At 41.5% G+C, this 14,536-nt stretch overlaps 1 protein-coding gene across 2 annotated transcripts in view; it reads left to right on the top strand.

The window, feature by feature from the left end:
- Nucleotides 1-14,536, top strand: part of mmp24 (matrix metallopeptidase 24) — a 107,020-nt gene that overhangs the window by 48,017 nt on the left and 44,467 nt on the right. For both annotated transcript variants that reach the window (XM_049586307.1, XM_049586305.1), the window contains exons 2-3: nt 2,954-3,102; nt 7,593-7,709. In XM_049586307.1, the coding sequence (XP_049442264.1) occupies nt 2,954-3,102; nt 7,593-7,709 (266 nt within the window). The remainder of the gene's footprint in view (nt 1-2,953; nt 3,103-7,592; nt 7,710-14,536) is intronic.

Below are 14,536 nucleotides of genomic sequence, written 5' to 3'. Positions count from 1 at the left end.
ACCAAAGTGTTCCCAAATAGAGGACTTAAGGTTTGCGGGTGGGTCTTCAGGTTCGTCAGGTTCACTTGCCATGTTGTCAAAATGCTAGAATGCGCTGCACAAAGTGAAAGTGGATATTTACGGTTGGACTCGGTCCGTCACTCAATTATGTCCATCGGGGAACTAGAAATTTTAAATGGTTCGGCTCACAAAAACGGAATTAAAATGAAACAAAATAAAATAAAATAATATCCTGCGGCCAATAATTCGGTACAGGGTCGTGCTGAACCCAAAGTCGCATACCGAAAGGTTCGACACAAATACATGTACCGTTACGGCGCTACCGTCCAGGTAGGTCATGTCATTTCATGTTTTATCTCATAAGGTCATAGTTTACATACAGCATGTGCCGGGTTTTTTTCTCCGAAATTGGAAATATCTCCACTCTGCTGATTTATGCTGGAGTATATAACGTTATCCTCATCATCTTTCTCTTTACTGCAAGCTGTCATCTGCCTGCTGCTGTTTGACGGTGTCAGAAACTTTCAAAACAACAATCATCCCAAAGATGACAATATAGATTGATGTTTTCACTTTGCATCAATGATACTGGAATCCTTGGTCATTGAATTGATATATAGATCCAGATCAATGGTTCCTTACACCCCTTACTGGTATTATAATTTAAAAAAATACTCAGCCCGTTAGTACAGATGGAGATTATTTCTGAAACGGTGCTGAAATGATTGTGTGTACAGAGAACGTTTTAAAATAAAAAGATGTTAGCATGGATGCCGCTTTCTTTAGCACAGTGTATCCTGCAGGTAATGTTATTTGCCAATAAAAATATTTCGAATAAGTCTGGAGCTAAGATGTTTGGGTTGTTATCTGTCGACAGACACCTGATAGAAACACAGAACAGGAAACTTACAGCCATCTCTCCTCTGTAGGATTTAGTGGCATCGAGCTCAGAGGCAGAGCTCATTAGATGTTTTATCACCAACAAAGGAAAACTGATCCTTCATTAAATATCACATTATGTTGGCAGACTTAAATCAAGTTACAGGTTTTTATAGCGAACCCATTAAACATATTTTAAGTTATTTCTTTATCAAAATGTCTTTTTTATTTTGTTTCAAATGGTGATATTATGTTTTAGAATGAAACAGAAATCAGAGGTTTATCTCCTCACACGTTAAAGTGTGTATAAGGTTGTGAGTGTGTAACTGTTCGAGGTCGGCTGTGATCAGACGGGGAATATTTCTCTCTTCGGGATAAATGACAGTCTGGATCCCTCGGCGCTGCTAACCTCTCCGTGTCCGTCATGGTGGTTAGGCAGACGTTCATGTTGTAGCTGAGCACTGGGTGCTGGGCTCGGACTGGCTGGGAGAGGCTGGCACACACTTTGAAATATTAATGATCTACTGTGGAGAAGGGCTCAACCTCCCCCCTCGTTATCTCTCCCCACCCTCCTCTCCCCTCTCTCATCTTTCTGCCTGCTGCTCTTTCTCTCTTTCAACTCCCTTCGTTCTATTTTCTCTCTTCCTTTCTTCCCTCTTCTTCATTTACTTCTCTTGTTCCTCTCCCTTCTTCATCTTCCTCTCCCCCCTCTCAGGAGGGCTGTGAGATTGTGTTATGTCATATTAAAGAGACAGGCGCGCTGCAAAGTGAAAAATACGACATAATAAGAATCATCCCAGGAAACTTGTGGATTCAGCATCGATTTTGGATCAGTGTGAATCAAATTTTCTGTGAGATTTTTGGGAGGAATGGTGCTTTCCTTGTCCTTTCATCTCTTTCTCTCTGTTTCTCTCTGACACAGTCCATAAATCTCTCTGTGTCCTCTCTCTTTTCCACAGAGTCTGTTTTCATCCTCTTTCGGTCGTCACCACACCCTTTATTCCCTCCTCTCTCTTGTTCTGCTTCGCTGCATCAGAGGAAAACTTCACTAAAGAGAGAACTTTAATGTAAAATGCCACATCTGTTGTTTGAATACTTACGTTATATCTCAGGCTGCTGTTGATGGGTCAGTGTGTTTTTGCCTTAATTGGTTTTCAAAGTCAAATCTACATTATTGCCATGAAATCAGTGAGTAAGCTGTGGGCTACTTGAGCGGCATGTTATATTTTGGCTATCTATATTTTTATTTTTACATTTTGGCAAATATAAAACCGTTAAAAGAAGAGATGCAAGATTTTGGATTTTTTGCCGATATGTAACAACTCATTTGACAGGTAACTGTTATTGATATACCCACTTTGTTCGAGTCCTAATTTAAATGATCATCATCTCTTCTGTAGTGGAATTAACATCATATTAAACATGCATACTCTTAACATGATGGCCCAGCAGCAGATGGAGACGTGAAAGACTGGGTGACAGACTGGGCTCAGCCTAAGAGGCAGGGTGAGGAGGGAGCTTGGAGTAGAGCCAATACAATAAAGCCAATACTGATGATGTGCTGATATTATGGTGCATGCTATTAGCAGTTCCTGTTTGCAGTGTGTCCATGGGTGTACGAACAACTGTCGTGTGTTTACTGTGATACTGAAGAAAAGTTAAGATGTGATGATCCTAAGGCGAGTTCTGCAGCTCTCTTTGTTTCTATGTTTTCATAAACTTCATTAGTGATGGACATCAATCTAAAAATATTTGTATCATGTCCGTGTGTTCAGATTTGACTGAGTAATGACTCTGAGAAGGAGCATATATTTTGATGCAAACAGCAGCAATCAGGCACTAAGGGTTTCAAAGTACCTCAACACACTCTCTGAGCTGTGTCACTGCTACAGCTGCTGACTGTGTCGCTGAGCATCTACAACTCAGCAGTTAGTAAGTTAGCCACTTGTCAGCGTCTGTGACACTATCTTAAGTGGTTAAACTGAACCCTGAGATAAAGTAAGGATTGTAATGGATTCTAACTGTATTAACAAACTTCTCCTCCTTGTCTTTTTACCTCTTCCCTCTCTCTCAGACGTGGCTGGAGAACTACGGCTACCTGCTGCCTCACGACGTCCGCACGTCAGATCTACGAGAGGAGAACGCCATGCAGTCTGCCGTGGCTGCCATGCAGCGCTTCTACGGCATCCCTGTGACGGGAGTACTGGACAAGACGACTATAGAGTGAGTCACTCATGTGTTTGTGTTTGCACAATAAAAAAGAGAGCACTAAAGATAAGCTATTAATCCAGTGTTACTCAAGTTACGGCTCCCCACCTGAATCTGTCCCTAATCTGCTATATTGTGTCCTGTATACCAGGGGAGGAAATCACAAGTTTCATCCCAATAAGATATTATATTGATTATTTGGATATTTGCCGATATCAAAAGTCTGCCACGATACAGTTTTGATTTGATTCAATTCATGGGCCTGTGATCGATATAAGACAGTGGGCCTCATGCAGGCAGTGATATAAGATCTGTTCATATCCACAATTTGTTCTTATTTTGTAAGTACCCACTGGAGTTTCTTGGAGTCACCAGTGTTTTCTTCTTTTTGCTTTTATTTTAGGCTGCTGTCAGCCCTAGAGTGGTCTCCTTTGGTCTGAATCAGGGACTCATGTTGTTCCAAAGTTGTATAATTGCCTAGAGTTGGTTGGTGTTCTCACGGCAGCATTTACAAGAGGACCAGATCAAATGCCTTGTGTGAGAAAGCTGCTCTTGATTGGTCAGAATTTCCATGTGGGAAAAATCCAGGAAGTAAAGCAAACGTTGAAGAAGAGTACACTTGCAAGATAAATGTGACACTTTCTAATGTCACAATGGAGGGACAACTACGCAGGTTGATTTTAGCGCTGCTCATCGTGGACTATATTGCTGTCATTGTTCATTTTAGTCAAAGCATACAGTTTGAAAACGAGGCGCGGCTCCAACTAGAAAACAATGTTTTGATGCATTGGATGTGCTGAATGTGCATATTAAGGCAGTACAGGAGGAGGTGCACATTAATAATCCTCCAGGACTGTAACATGCTCATGTTTAACCCAAACAATGTGTCATGTGACTGCAGTTGCTTCACATCCAGGTCGCAACACCTTCTCACCACAAACCAACCGCACCAGAGTTCCTTTGGAACCAGACTGAGACCACCTCTTCAAGAAGGTCTCGGTCCGGTTGTTTTGGTGTGTTCACACCTGAGTGTGATTGCTGTGTTTGAACCACACTGTGGGGGCAAATGAACTTTAGTTTGATTGAACTTTAGTTTGATTGAACCTTTGACATGACACCTGTCCTTATAAAGTGTTTATTGCCTATGCCAATAAATTACTTATGATCAAGAGGGATTCATCAGTCAGCAAAGCTAAGAGCAGATTTGGATGGTGAAGAACGGTCCGTGCATCTGGAGTTGACTTCTCTTCTATTTTCTCTTAACAGAATGAAATATAAGACAAACTTAAGTGAATGTTGCTATTTCCACATCCAGCAGACAAAGTTTTATCTCTGGCCACCTCACAAGTGTAGGTCTAATATTCCTTCTCCTTTGAGCTCCGTTTGAGTTCCAGCTCCTAAAGGTTAAAGCTCCACTGTGTTCACCAGCTAGTCGCTAACTGTCTACTGGAGCTGAGCAGGTAGTGTACAGTACGTTAGACTGAACCAAAACAGTAAAGACTCCATTAAGCTGTGCAGAGCTGAGAGCAGCTGCAGAGTTAGGTGACACCTCAGGTGTGTTTGTCACTGCATACCACCATGTTCACGTCACACCCAGTGATTGGATCCAGTCAGAACTATTGATCATTGCTGCTTTAAATGTGATCCCCCTTATTCAATCTCCCAGCTGGGTTGTACAAACAAATCTGGTTTGTGTGTGCGATTCAACTTTATTTCATGGTTGTTATGAAACCTTTTCAGACTGCAGTTATGATTAAAGGCCTTACAGATGAATTATAACTGATTATAAATGGACTCTAATTGGCCTGACATTTTTAGCCTCAGTGTGCAGCAGCTTCCTGCTTGAGCTCGGTGAACTCCAATTTGTGTTGCCGATTGGCCAACAGGGATTTTTAATTTAACTCTTTTTAAGTTTTTAATTTAGAACTGTTGTCACCGTCGGCCATCGTCTTTGCGGTTGTTATCATGGTAACTGACAACTGCTGTAGGAAAACTGGTTGTCTTCTTACACTTTATACAGGGTGTGGGCAAATGACTGAAACAGAGTGGCAGGATGTTCCAGAAGTGGACCAAGTCATTGTATTGCAAGTCACAAATAAGTCACAAGTCTATGCACTTAAGTCCCAAGTCAAGCCTGACAAAACCCAAGTCCTAAACAAGTCGTATTGCGCTCTTCACCAAATGTTACTATTGACTATACTATACTATTAGCATCACTTGACGTGCTGACACTGCTAACGGTACAAACGTAGCTAACAGTGATGCTAAAGAGAGTTTGCAGCTAAAAAATGAGCCCCATACTCACCGGAGCGACCTGGGTGGAGGGTGGAGGGTTGACACAGTATTTCCACAGCAACACCATTGGGTCAGGATGGCATTACTTGTGGTAATTGCTGGATGAGCAGCGCCGCTAGCAAGCTCCCACCAGACCCAGTTGGTACAGAGTGCAGTAAACTGAGGAGTAGCAAAATGAACCTACTGACCGACATGCGTAACTGGTCAAAAATATTCCGATCAGTGGTCAATCAATTTCCGGTTAACCGTTGACATCCCTGCATGCAGCAGGAAATTGAGCTTTTTTGGCTAAGGAATAGGAATGAACAGGGTCTCATGTAGGGGTGTGCCATATCATCTCGTTCATGATAATACAGGGTTTCTGCAGGTATCAGCAAATCTAATTTAATGCATTTTAATGCCACTTTAAACAAATTTAATGCCCATGTCCAACCGCAGATACAGTTTTTTATTTATTTATTTTATATATATATATATATATATATATATATATATATATATATATATATATGAAAAATTGTAAGCATTTGACAATGCTAATCTTGAATATTTGAGAAAATCTAAATTTACATTAACTGTCACTCTATAGTGAATTAGAAATGGCTCACAAGACGGTTCACAGTCTCACAATTTATTTGCACATTTCAAAAATAACAAAACCAGCCTGAAGAATGATGTGAAAAACTAACTCTAACCTGAAAAGGCTGGAGGCGGTCACTGTAGCGGCAGGTGTGGTGGTGGCAGCAGCAGCAGCTGCAGTTGCAGTTGTGGTGGCGACAGCAGAAGTTGTGTTGCTGGTCATGGCAAAGAAATTCGGCACAGTTAACTGCTGCCTGCCTTTAATTGCCGACTTGTGACTATCTGACAGCATGTGTGATTTCACCGCATTGACGCCCATTGTGCAAAGTTTGAAGATCTTTTTGCACATGCTGCAAAATGCCTCTCCGGGTTTACCGTCGACGGGCTTTAACCAGGTTCTGAATAGTTCCTCATCCAACCACTTCTGCTGAAACTTGCATTTTCCCATTTTTCTGACATTTGCTAATCTTCCCTCCGCTCTTTCGCCACAGCATGAGCATGCTCACAGAACATTGCATTCCAAGCATCCGGTGTTGTGACTTCATGCACCGGGCCACCGGCCGTAAACAATAGCCAATTAAAGGGTTCTGCTGTCAATCATCACATTATACTTCTGATCAAAATTATTAAATGTTTATATAATCAAAATAAATTGTGAATAACAATGTTTTTTTCCATCAAGTGTATTTAATTTTTTAATGCCTCTGGACATTGAATTTAATGCTTTTAATGCCATTTAAGGCCTTAATTTCCGCAAAATCTATTTAATGACGTTTAATGCTTTTTAATGACCCGCGGAAACCCTGTAATACCGGTATAATTTTTAATATCATGTGATATAATCATACCGTGATATTTGCAATATTTCGACTTGTTCACATACTGATGTCATACTGTTACCCACGGCAACAAAAAGCATGGCTGAAAGCGAAATTATTAGCAACTGCAGTGGTTCCAAAAGAGGAGCAGCTTCAGTAGTGTGGAATAAACTGTGACGTCCTGAATGTTTTATGAACAGCCCCGGCCTTCTCAAACACAGTGTCTCTCCGTCTCCTCCCTCGCCGTGCGTACATGGGAGTCGGTGTTGTGAAGTGATTTTATCATAAACTTCTGGTTAAGTAAACTTGTGTGAAAAAACTCCATATATGTGAATGTGTGATAGCTGTGGTATCATAACAGCTTGTCACAGGTTACAGCCTGATGATTAGAGGAGAAATCGCAGAGCATAAAAAAAGAAAGAAATCAGCTGATATTTAGGAGCTGTTTAAATGTGTAATTAGTGGTAGATTTTATTTAGTTGAACTATTAATATTGTCACAGAGTCTGAATCTCACTCTGAGTTACTGTTGTTGTTCACAAACTAAAGAAATGAGAGTTTTTACTTAATATTTTAAATCTTTTGTCTGATAACGGGAATCTTGCCGGTGCAGCGTTTATTAAGAGGCACACCGCTTAGCGAACAGCAAATTTTGCACGTTGCCATCTTCAAAGGATTACGGCTATCATGTCCACAGTTCAAAATTTGTCCAGCAAATGTTCATAAACAGAATAACAGATATAGTTGGTATTAGTTCCCGGTAATGCAGCGTCCTGTAAACTAAACAGTGAAACACTTGTCATGTTGTGTTCAGGTGGATGAAGAGACCTCGCTGTGGCGTCCCAGATCGTTCCCATATCTTCTACCGGCCGAGGAATAAACGCTACGCTCTGACGGGACAAAGATGGAGAGATAAAAAGATCTCCTACAGGTATCTATCCATCTATTTATCTGTCTGTTCTGTCCTCTGTTCATGTCAGTGTTACTATTTATTTCCATTTTCTGTTATTTCTTCCTCTGTCTTTGTCTTTCTTGCTAACTTCCCTTTCTGTCTATTCATTTTCTTCTTCTTCTTTTCTCTTCCTGTCCTCCTCCATTCCCTCCTTTATTGTTTGTCTCCGTCTCACTCTCTCTCTCTCTCTCTCTCCCAGTCTGAGCTTGGCTAGGCCTAATGTAAATTAGCTCCATCCCACGGGACCCTGAATGCATCTCGCATCCCTGCATTACATCCACCCACTCGTCTCTCCGTCTTTCTCTTCATCCCTCCTCTCTTTCCACCTTATTCTGTTGTCTTTCACTGTCTACATACAGTAAAACCCTCCGCTGTGTGATGTGACGATGCAGCCGGCAGCTCAGCCATGTAATATAGGTCTAATGCAGATTAGAGCCGTCCCACGAGATACTGAACACATCCCAGCTTCCATTGTTGCTTCTGCCCACTTTATCCCCTCTTTCTCTCGCTCCATCTCTTGCTCTCGCTGTATCTTTTCTCCCACTCCTGCTCTCAAATTCTCAAATTCAAAATAAACCTCAGTGTCATGAATCTAGTAGAAACAATGCTCCAAGTATTTCGGTAGTTCCTCAGAGAAAATATCTAAAACTCAAAGTCCCCCTCCACTTTAAAGATGTGTTTTTCCTCTGTTCATGGGACCTAAAATGTCTGACTATACTGACTCATATTTGTGCAAAGTGTGTCACTAGAGAGGTGTTTTCACGTTCCTCTAATGAAGGGGGCACCGTTTGTGAACGCCCCTAAATTCTGAGATTGAAATGTATGCAGGGCAGCTAGATCAGTACCACGAAAGCCAGTTGCTGTTTAATGTTTCCCACAGAATTAGAATCTATAGCCCTTTTTTCACCAAACATTCAGTATGGTATCTTTGAAACCAAAAGTAAGTTTTGCCTCATTCATAGAAGTTAATATGGTGAATACGTCATTCCATAGCATACTGTAGTCTTTGCTGTCGGCTTCATGAAGCTACATTGCCTGACGCCGAGAAGCCATCTGTTTCTGCAAACCATGGACACGTGACATTTGTATTTGGCAACATATTCTCATAGACCAGTTCATATCGTATCCTAGAAAAATGCAAACACAACAGTTTGTATCATACCCGACAAATTAGCGCCCCACAAATGATGTAACGTCCCTAATGTACGGTTCCGTAATTAACATAAAGTTACTGAGGTTTTGTTTAGGAAGAGAAACGTGGTGAGGACGCACCTTAAAATGACTCACAGTTCACTGTTAACACAATTCCGAACACGCATCCCCAGAGGAAAGTCCCCATCCACCACCCCAACCTGCCTCCTTACAAGACTGCTCCTGACTGCTTCCATGTTTACTCCTGTCAGTGCACTGGTCACGTGAAAGGGGCGGGACTTAGGATCAGTTAGTTACAACACTCATGACCAAATATGTCTTCATGCACTTCATGAGCTTGGGCCTTCTCTCCTTCACGAGCTTAATAACCTGCAACTTAAGGTGTAGCCATTGTCTCTGGGTCTAAATTTCCAGGTACTCTCGAGGGTTAGAAAAAATGCAAAAGCTCATTTGAAGTGCAGCAAATACAATAATTAATTAAGCTGGGCATTGCAGCCTCTTCTCTCTCTCACTCCTTTAAACCCTTCTGTCCTCCTTTTCTCCACACATCCCCTCTTACAGCTTTATAGGTCTAATGTAAATTACGCCACTCCCATGAGACACTGAAGGCATCCCAGCCCTCCTGCATTACAGCTACCCACTCTACAGAGTTACATTAAAGCCACAGTGTGAGATCACAGTCCTCTCTGGTTTCTCCTTACTGTATTTGAGTCTCCTCAGCCCCCCGTGTCGTGTTTCACCTGCTATCAGCTGTCACATTCCTGCAGCACAGCTCCATGTTGTCTTCAGCCCCGCTGCCACTGTTCAAGCTGCATTACTCCAATCGTTTTTAACGTAATTGTTCTTCTTCTGAGGCGCCAAACTATCTCTAGAGCTCTCTCCGATGAATTGCACTCGTGTGACTCATTTTCATTGGCTGATGATTTTCGGAGGAGACGCAATGCTGCCTGGATTACATTATTTATGATACAGATTTATGTTCACTGGCAATGTTTTGTTCTGATGCATGAAGTCGGATGATGCTCTTATCCATGTTTTACTTACTCCCATGATACTTTGCACTAATTGTGGGCATGGCTTCCTGTTATCCCTTTCACTGAACCAGCCAGTCTGTGAGAGTTAATGCTTCATGTGGCTTTCTGTTGCTGAGAGATTTTGGGGAAATTGCGATGTGGGAACACACCCTGTCACCAACCTTTAAAGTGGAGATGACACACTGAACAATGTCACTGTGGCTCGTTTGATGTTTACTGTGTGCAACATATGACACTGCAATCAAACTCGTATGGCTTATTAGCTGATTATGATATGTAAACAACTGGTGTGTGTAGTTTACTCCTACAACCTCGTCATAAAGTCGTTACAAAGCTCAGGGCCTTGCAGTGTGATTGATGTGGACCATTTAAAGATACAACCACCACAGCAGGTTCAATAAATGCTTCTGTGAGACGGGCATTCAACCAACCAACAGATATAACTCACCTGTTATGCCTCATCATAATCCACAGATCAATAATATTCCAACAATAACAGTCCTCATACACTCCCAAAGGTCCAGGCGATCTAAATCCAGCAAAATATTGAATCCAGTCACGTTATTAAATCCATAGATATCCACAATCTGTCATTGCATCATTTCAGACCTTTATATTTTTCCTCCTACTGTCCTAATAAATCCAATTTGCATGTCAACATGCCGACAGGTTGATACAAAAATTGTGGCTGCACTCTGACCTTTTGATTGACACCTCACTTGAGCCAATAGGAGCTTCCATGTCCTCTCCACAGCCCACAATAGCCAACAAAAGCCTGTGTTGAAAGGAAGGGCCTGTCAACAGCAAGCAATGTGACTTATGGGTCTTGTAGTCAGTACAAGGACACAAGTACATTTACATGCACAGTTAAGCTACAGTTATAGCTCAACTAGACTAGACTTTAACATCACAGACCAAGCAAGTTAGCTATGGTTAGCTAGCAGCTAACTGCTACCATGGTGGACAACTTTACAGCTCTGTACATTTAGTCCGTCCAAAAAGTCACGGCTCTGGATGTAGATTTCTCCATGTTGTTACCGGCTTCTTCTTCTCTTACACATTTAATGTTATTGGACTTCTGGGTCAAAGCCCGGGGAGGAAACTGTGGAGCATGCTCAGAGCGCCTCGGCCAGTTTGGGTTTGATTGACTGTATACATGCAGCAGTCACATGATCTGAGTGTGTTAGTCCCACTTAAAAAGAAAATAAACTTGGTGTGATTTCAGTCAGACAAATATGTTTACATGTATTTTAAAAGTCTGGTTTAAGTTGGACTAACACAATAAATGTCATGTAAACGCGCTGTATTACACTCCTGAGCTCAAGAGGATAATAGACCATTATTATTATTATTATTATTATTATTATTATTATTATTGTAAATGATGGCTCTTCTGCTCAGTCCATCTTATCAATTTAGATTTTTCTAGAAGTGTTTCCATATACAGTATATATATATATATAATAATTCTGACTGTAAAGGAGAGAAACTTAAAATTGTTACCTTTTAAATGTACATGTACCAAAAAAAAGCAGCTTTCGATGTACTTTGGGTCTGCCTCGGATAGGTGTATTAGGAACTAAACCTATAGGACCTTCTGGAAATATCCTTGCTGCAAAATCCACTTCTTTATTGTCTATCTGTCAGCTTCACATGTTGCAAACCCAAAAATGGCTAAATACACCGTTTCCAGAGAGTAACAGAACCATAAAGAAGTCTTGTTTCACTCTTGAATACCGCACAATGAGAAATAAAAATAAATCTTCCCTTTGAGCAGATTTTGAAGAAACCAGTGATATTTGAGGATATTGATGAGTTCAGTCAGGATGATTTTCCTCTCTGCTCTGAACAGTAATTCTGCAGCAGCTGGAGCAATGTGTTGACACTGACAGCAATGCAGAGAGACACTGAAAGGAATTTTAGGGCTGCTGGCAACTGTAAATTATCACCCGCTGCTCGACGCTGTAGCTGCAGGATTATGCAACTGTGTATCTCTAAATGAAAAATTTCCATTGATGCCTCAGGACAGGGAGGTGAATTTTAAAAAACAGTGGAGAAAGGGAGAGAGAGGAAAATAAGAGAGGAGGAATGAAGAAGCGAGAAGACAGAAACGGAGCAAGAAAAGATGTTTCACTTTGATGTTGATGCTTCGGCTACATTGTCCTTAACTTTCCTGCCAACAAAGCACATTTGATTTAAAGCGAGTTGAAAGAGGATGAGAGGCAGAAACAGAAGGAGAGAACATCTGCATCCTTAGCTGCTCTGACTGTAGATACTCTGTGGATGATGTGTGTGTGTGTATTTTGAGCTGATGTAAATGTAAGAATGTCAAAGAATCACAGATTTCTTTCATCTATTTTTAGTCGTGCTGGCGGCACGTCTGTCGGGATGGAAATGACTGTCTGTCGGATGGTTGGACTACTATGGTCCAGACTCAAATATCTTAAGTACTGGATGGATTTTTGCAAGGTGTCGTACAGACGTTCATGTTCCTCAGAGGATGAATCCCTCTGGTTTTGGAGATCTGTGACTTTTCTCAATGCACCACAGTGAGGTTTTCATTTGTGGTTTTGAGTGAAATATATTGGATTGATTGGAGGGACTGCTGTGAAATTTGCTACAAACATGTATTATCTCTTCAGAATGAGGTGAAACATCTTTGACAGTCGTATGACTTTAGCTCAGCACGTCTGTTCATGACTAAATACCTGCAGAAGGCCTGTCACAGTAATTATGTTACTGACTTATCGTATGATACATGGACCTTGATCATTTTGCAGAGCTCCATATTACCCGTTGTGTTTGTGTGTGCATTTGTTTACCTACAAATGTCACCAGCGTTTGGGTAACAGGTTACAGAAGTGACGGTTTATAGTAATATATTTCTTTTTAGCAGAAACAAAGTAATGAACCTGAATTTCAGGTAATATTACATTTACAATGTCACATTACGGGTCGCCAAACAAAATTAAGTGTTTACTGTTTTCATATTTCATCCATGCTGATCCACACAGAAAAAATATCTATATCTAATATTTGTGTCTTTTCATGTCATTATGGTCTACATTGTAGAAGGCAACATATTCTTATAGAGCGGTTTGTATGATATCCTACTAACTGTACATCCTTAAAGTTATGGAGGTTAGGTTTAGGAAAAGAAACCAGCCTCCTTATGGCTGGTATACATGGTGCGATTTTGGGCTGTCCCAGACGAAAGATGACCATCGTGGGAGAAACGTGGCGATATCTTTGGTCGTGGCTCTAAAACGGTGGTCTTACGTGGCACTGTGAGACAGGTTCAAGGATGGCCGATGTCAACGTCTTGTGACCAAAGATAACCTGAGATAAAATTCTGACGGTGTCAGAAATTTAGGATGACTATCTCACAGTGTGACAGCTGCTACGACCTACGTCTACTAATCAACCAATAGAAATGCAGCAGGAAATGACACAATGGTCACCGCGACACCGACACTAAACCCAAACAAATGTTCGTTTGCCATGGAGGTAAAACGAACAAAAAGAAGTGTGTGTACCTCCGAGAAAGAGGAAAGTCTGGTGGAGCTGTGGCAGCAGAAGCCTTGTTGATTTGATGTTTCCTCCAGCTGCTTTCATGACCGCCAGAAAAAAGACGCTGCACAGAAGGAAACTGCGGAGGAACTGCAACTTCCAGGTGAGCAAGCTACCTATGGTGGTGCAGATGGATGACATACGCTGATGCGGTGCACGCTGATGACATTGCATATTGACGTACGTCGTAACCTGCGATTCAGTGGTAAACGGCCATCGTACAATCTGCACACATCAAACTTGACGTCGTACCAAAGTTTATTAGATCCACGTCTCACAGTGTGTCATGCAGTGGTCTTATAAGATTGCTAAAATCGCACAGTGTATAGAGGGCATTACAAGTGCTGGGGACTACTTCCTCGTTTACTTTCGTCAGCGTATTGTCATGTGATCGCAGCCTTTAAGAGTATGTGGAATATGTACACATTTGGGTGCATTGAAAAGACGGTTGTAGAAGGATTCCAGTGATCGCCATCACATGTTCAGTGTGTTTCCATTCATACACTTATAATGTATCCTGTTCTGCTGTTGCGTCCTAGAAAGCAGCTGGGATCAGGAGCTGGAGTCTGGTGTGTGTTTTTTTCTTCATCCCAGTGATCGGCACATCTGGGTGATGTCATCAAATGTCTGTTAGTACGTTGGATGTTTCCACTCACATCTCATACAACTCATGAACAGCGCTGGCACACTGTCCATTCTTATACACAACTTGCTGATGTTGTTGTAGCTGATCGGGCAGGCGGGTCTTTCAACTCCGGAGTATTAACTTGCGCTTGTCGTAGTGACTGACTCGCACGCCATTCTGTTTGTGGTGCTAACCTGAGCATTTGTTTATTGTGTTTCATGTGACAGGCCCACAAATATTAATCCATATCTCATAATTGATCAGACTTTGGTTCTCTGCCTCACCCTCGCTGTGTGTGTCCAAGGGCATTCATGTTTTCACAGACATGGATGTAAACCGTGTATCTTGACTAGTTCACGGAGGAACACAACCGCAAGATGCTAATTCTAGTTTATCATTAAGTTCAGTCACACTTGTTTTAACAA

This window comes from Epinephelus fuscoguttatus, linkage group LG1 (genome assembly GCF_011397635.1).
Source record: "Epinephelus fuscoguttatus linkage group LG1, E.fuscoguttatus.final_Chr_v1".
NCBI lineage: Eukaryota > Metazoa > Chordata > Actinopteri > Perciformes > Serranidae > Epinephelus > Epinephelus fuscoguttatus.
The sequence above is the reverse complement of the archived record's forward strand: the minus strand, read 5'-3'. Positions and strand labels throughout refer to the sequence as shown.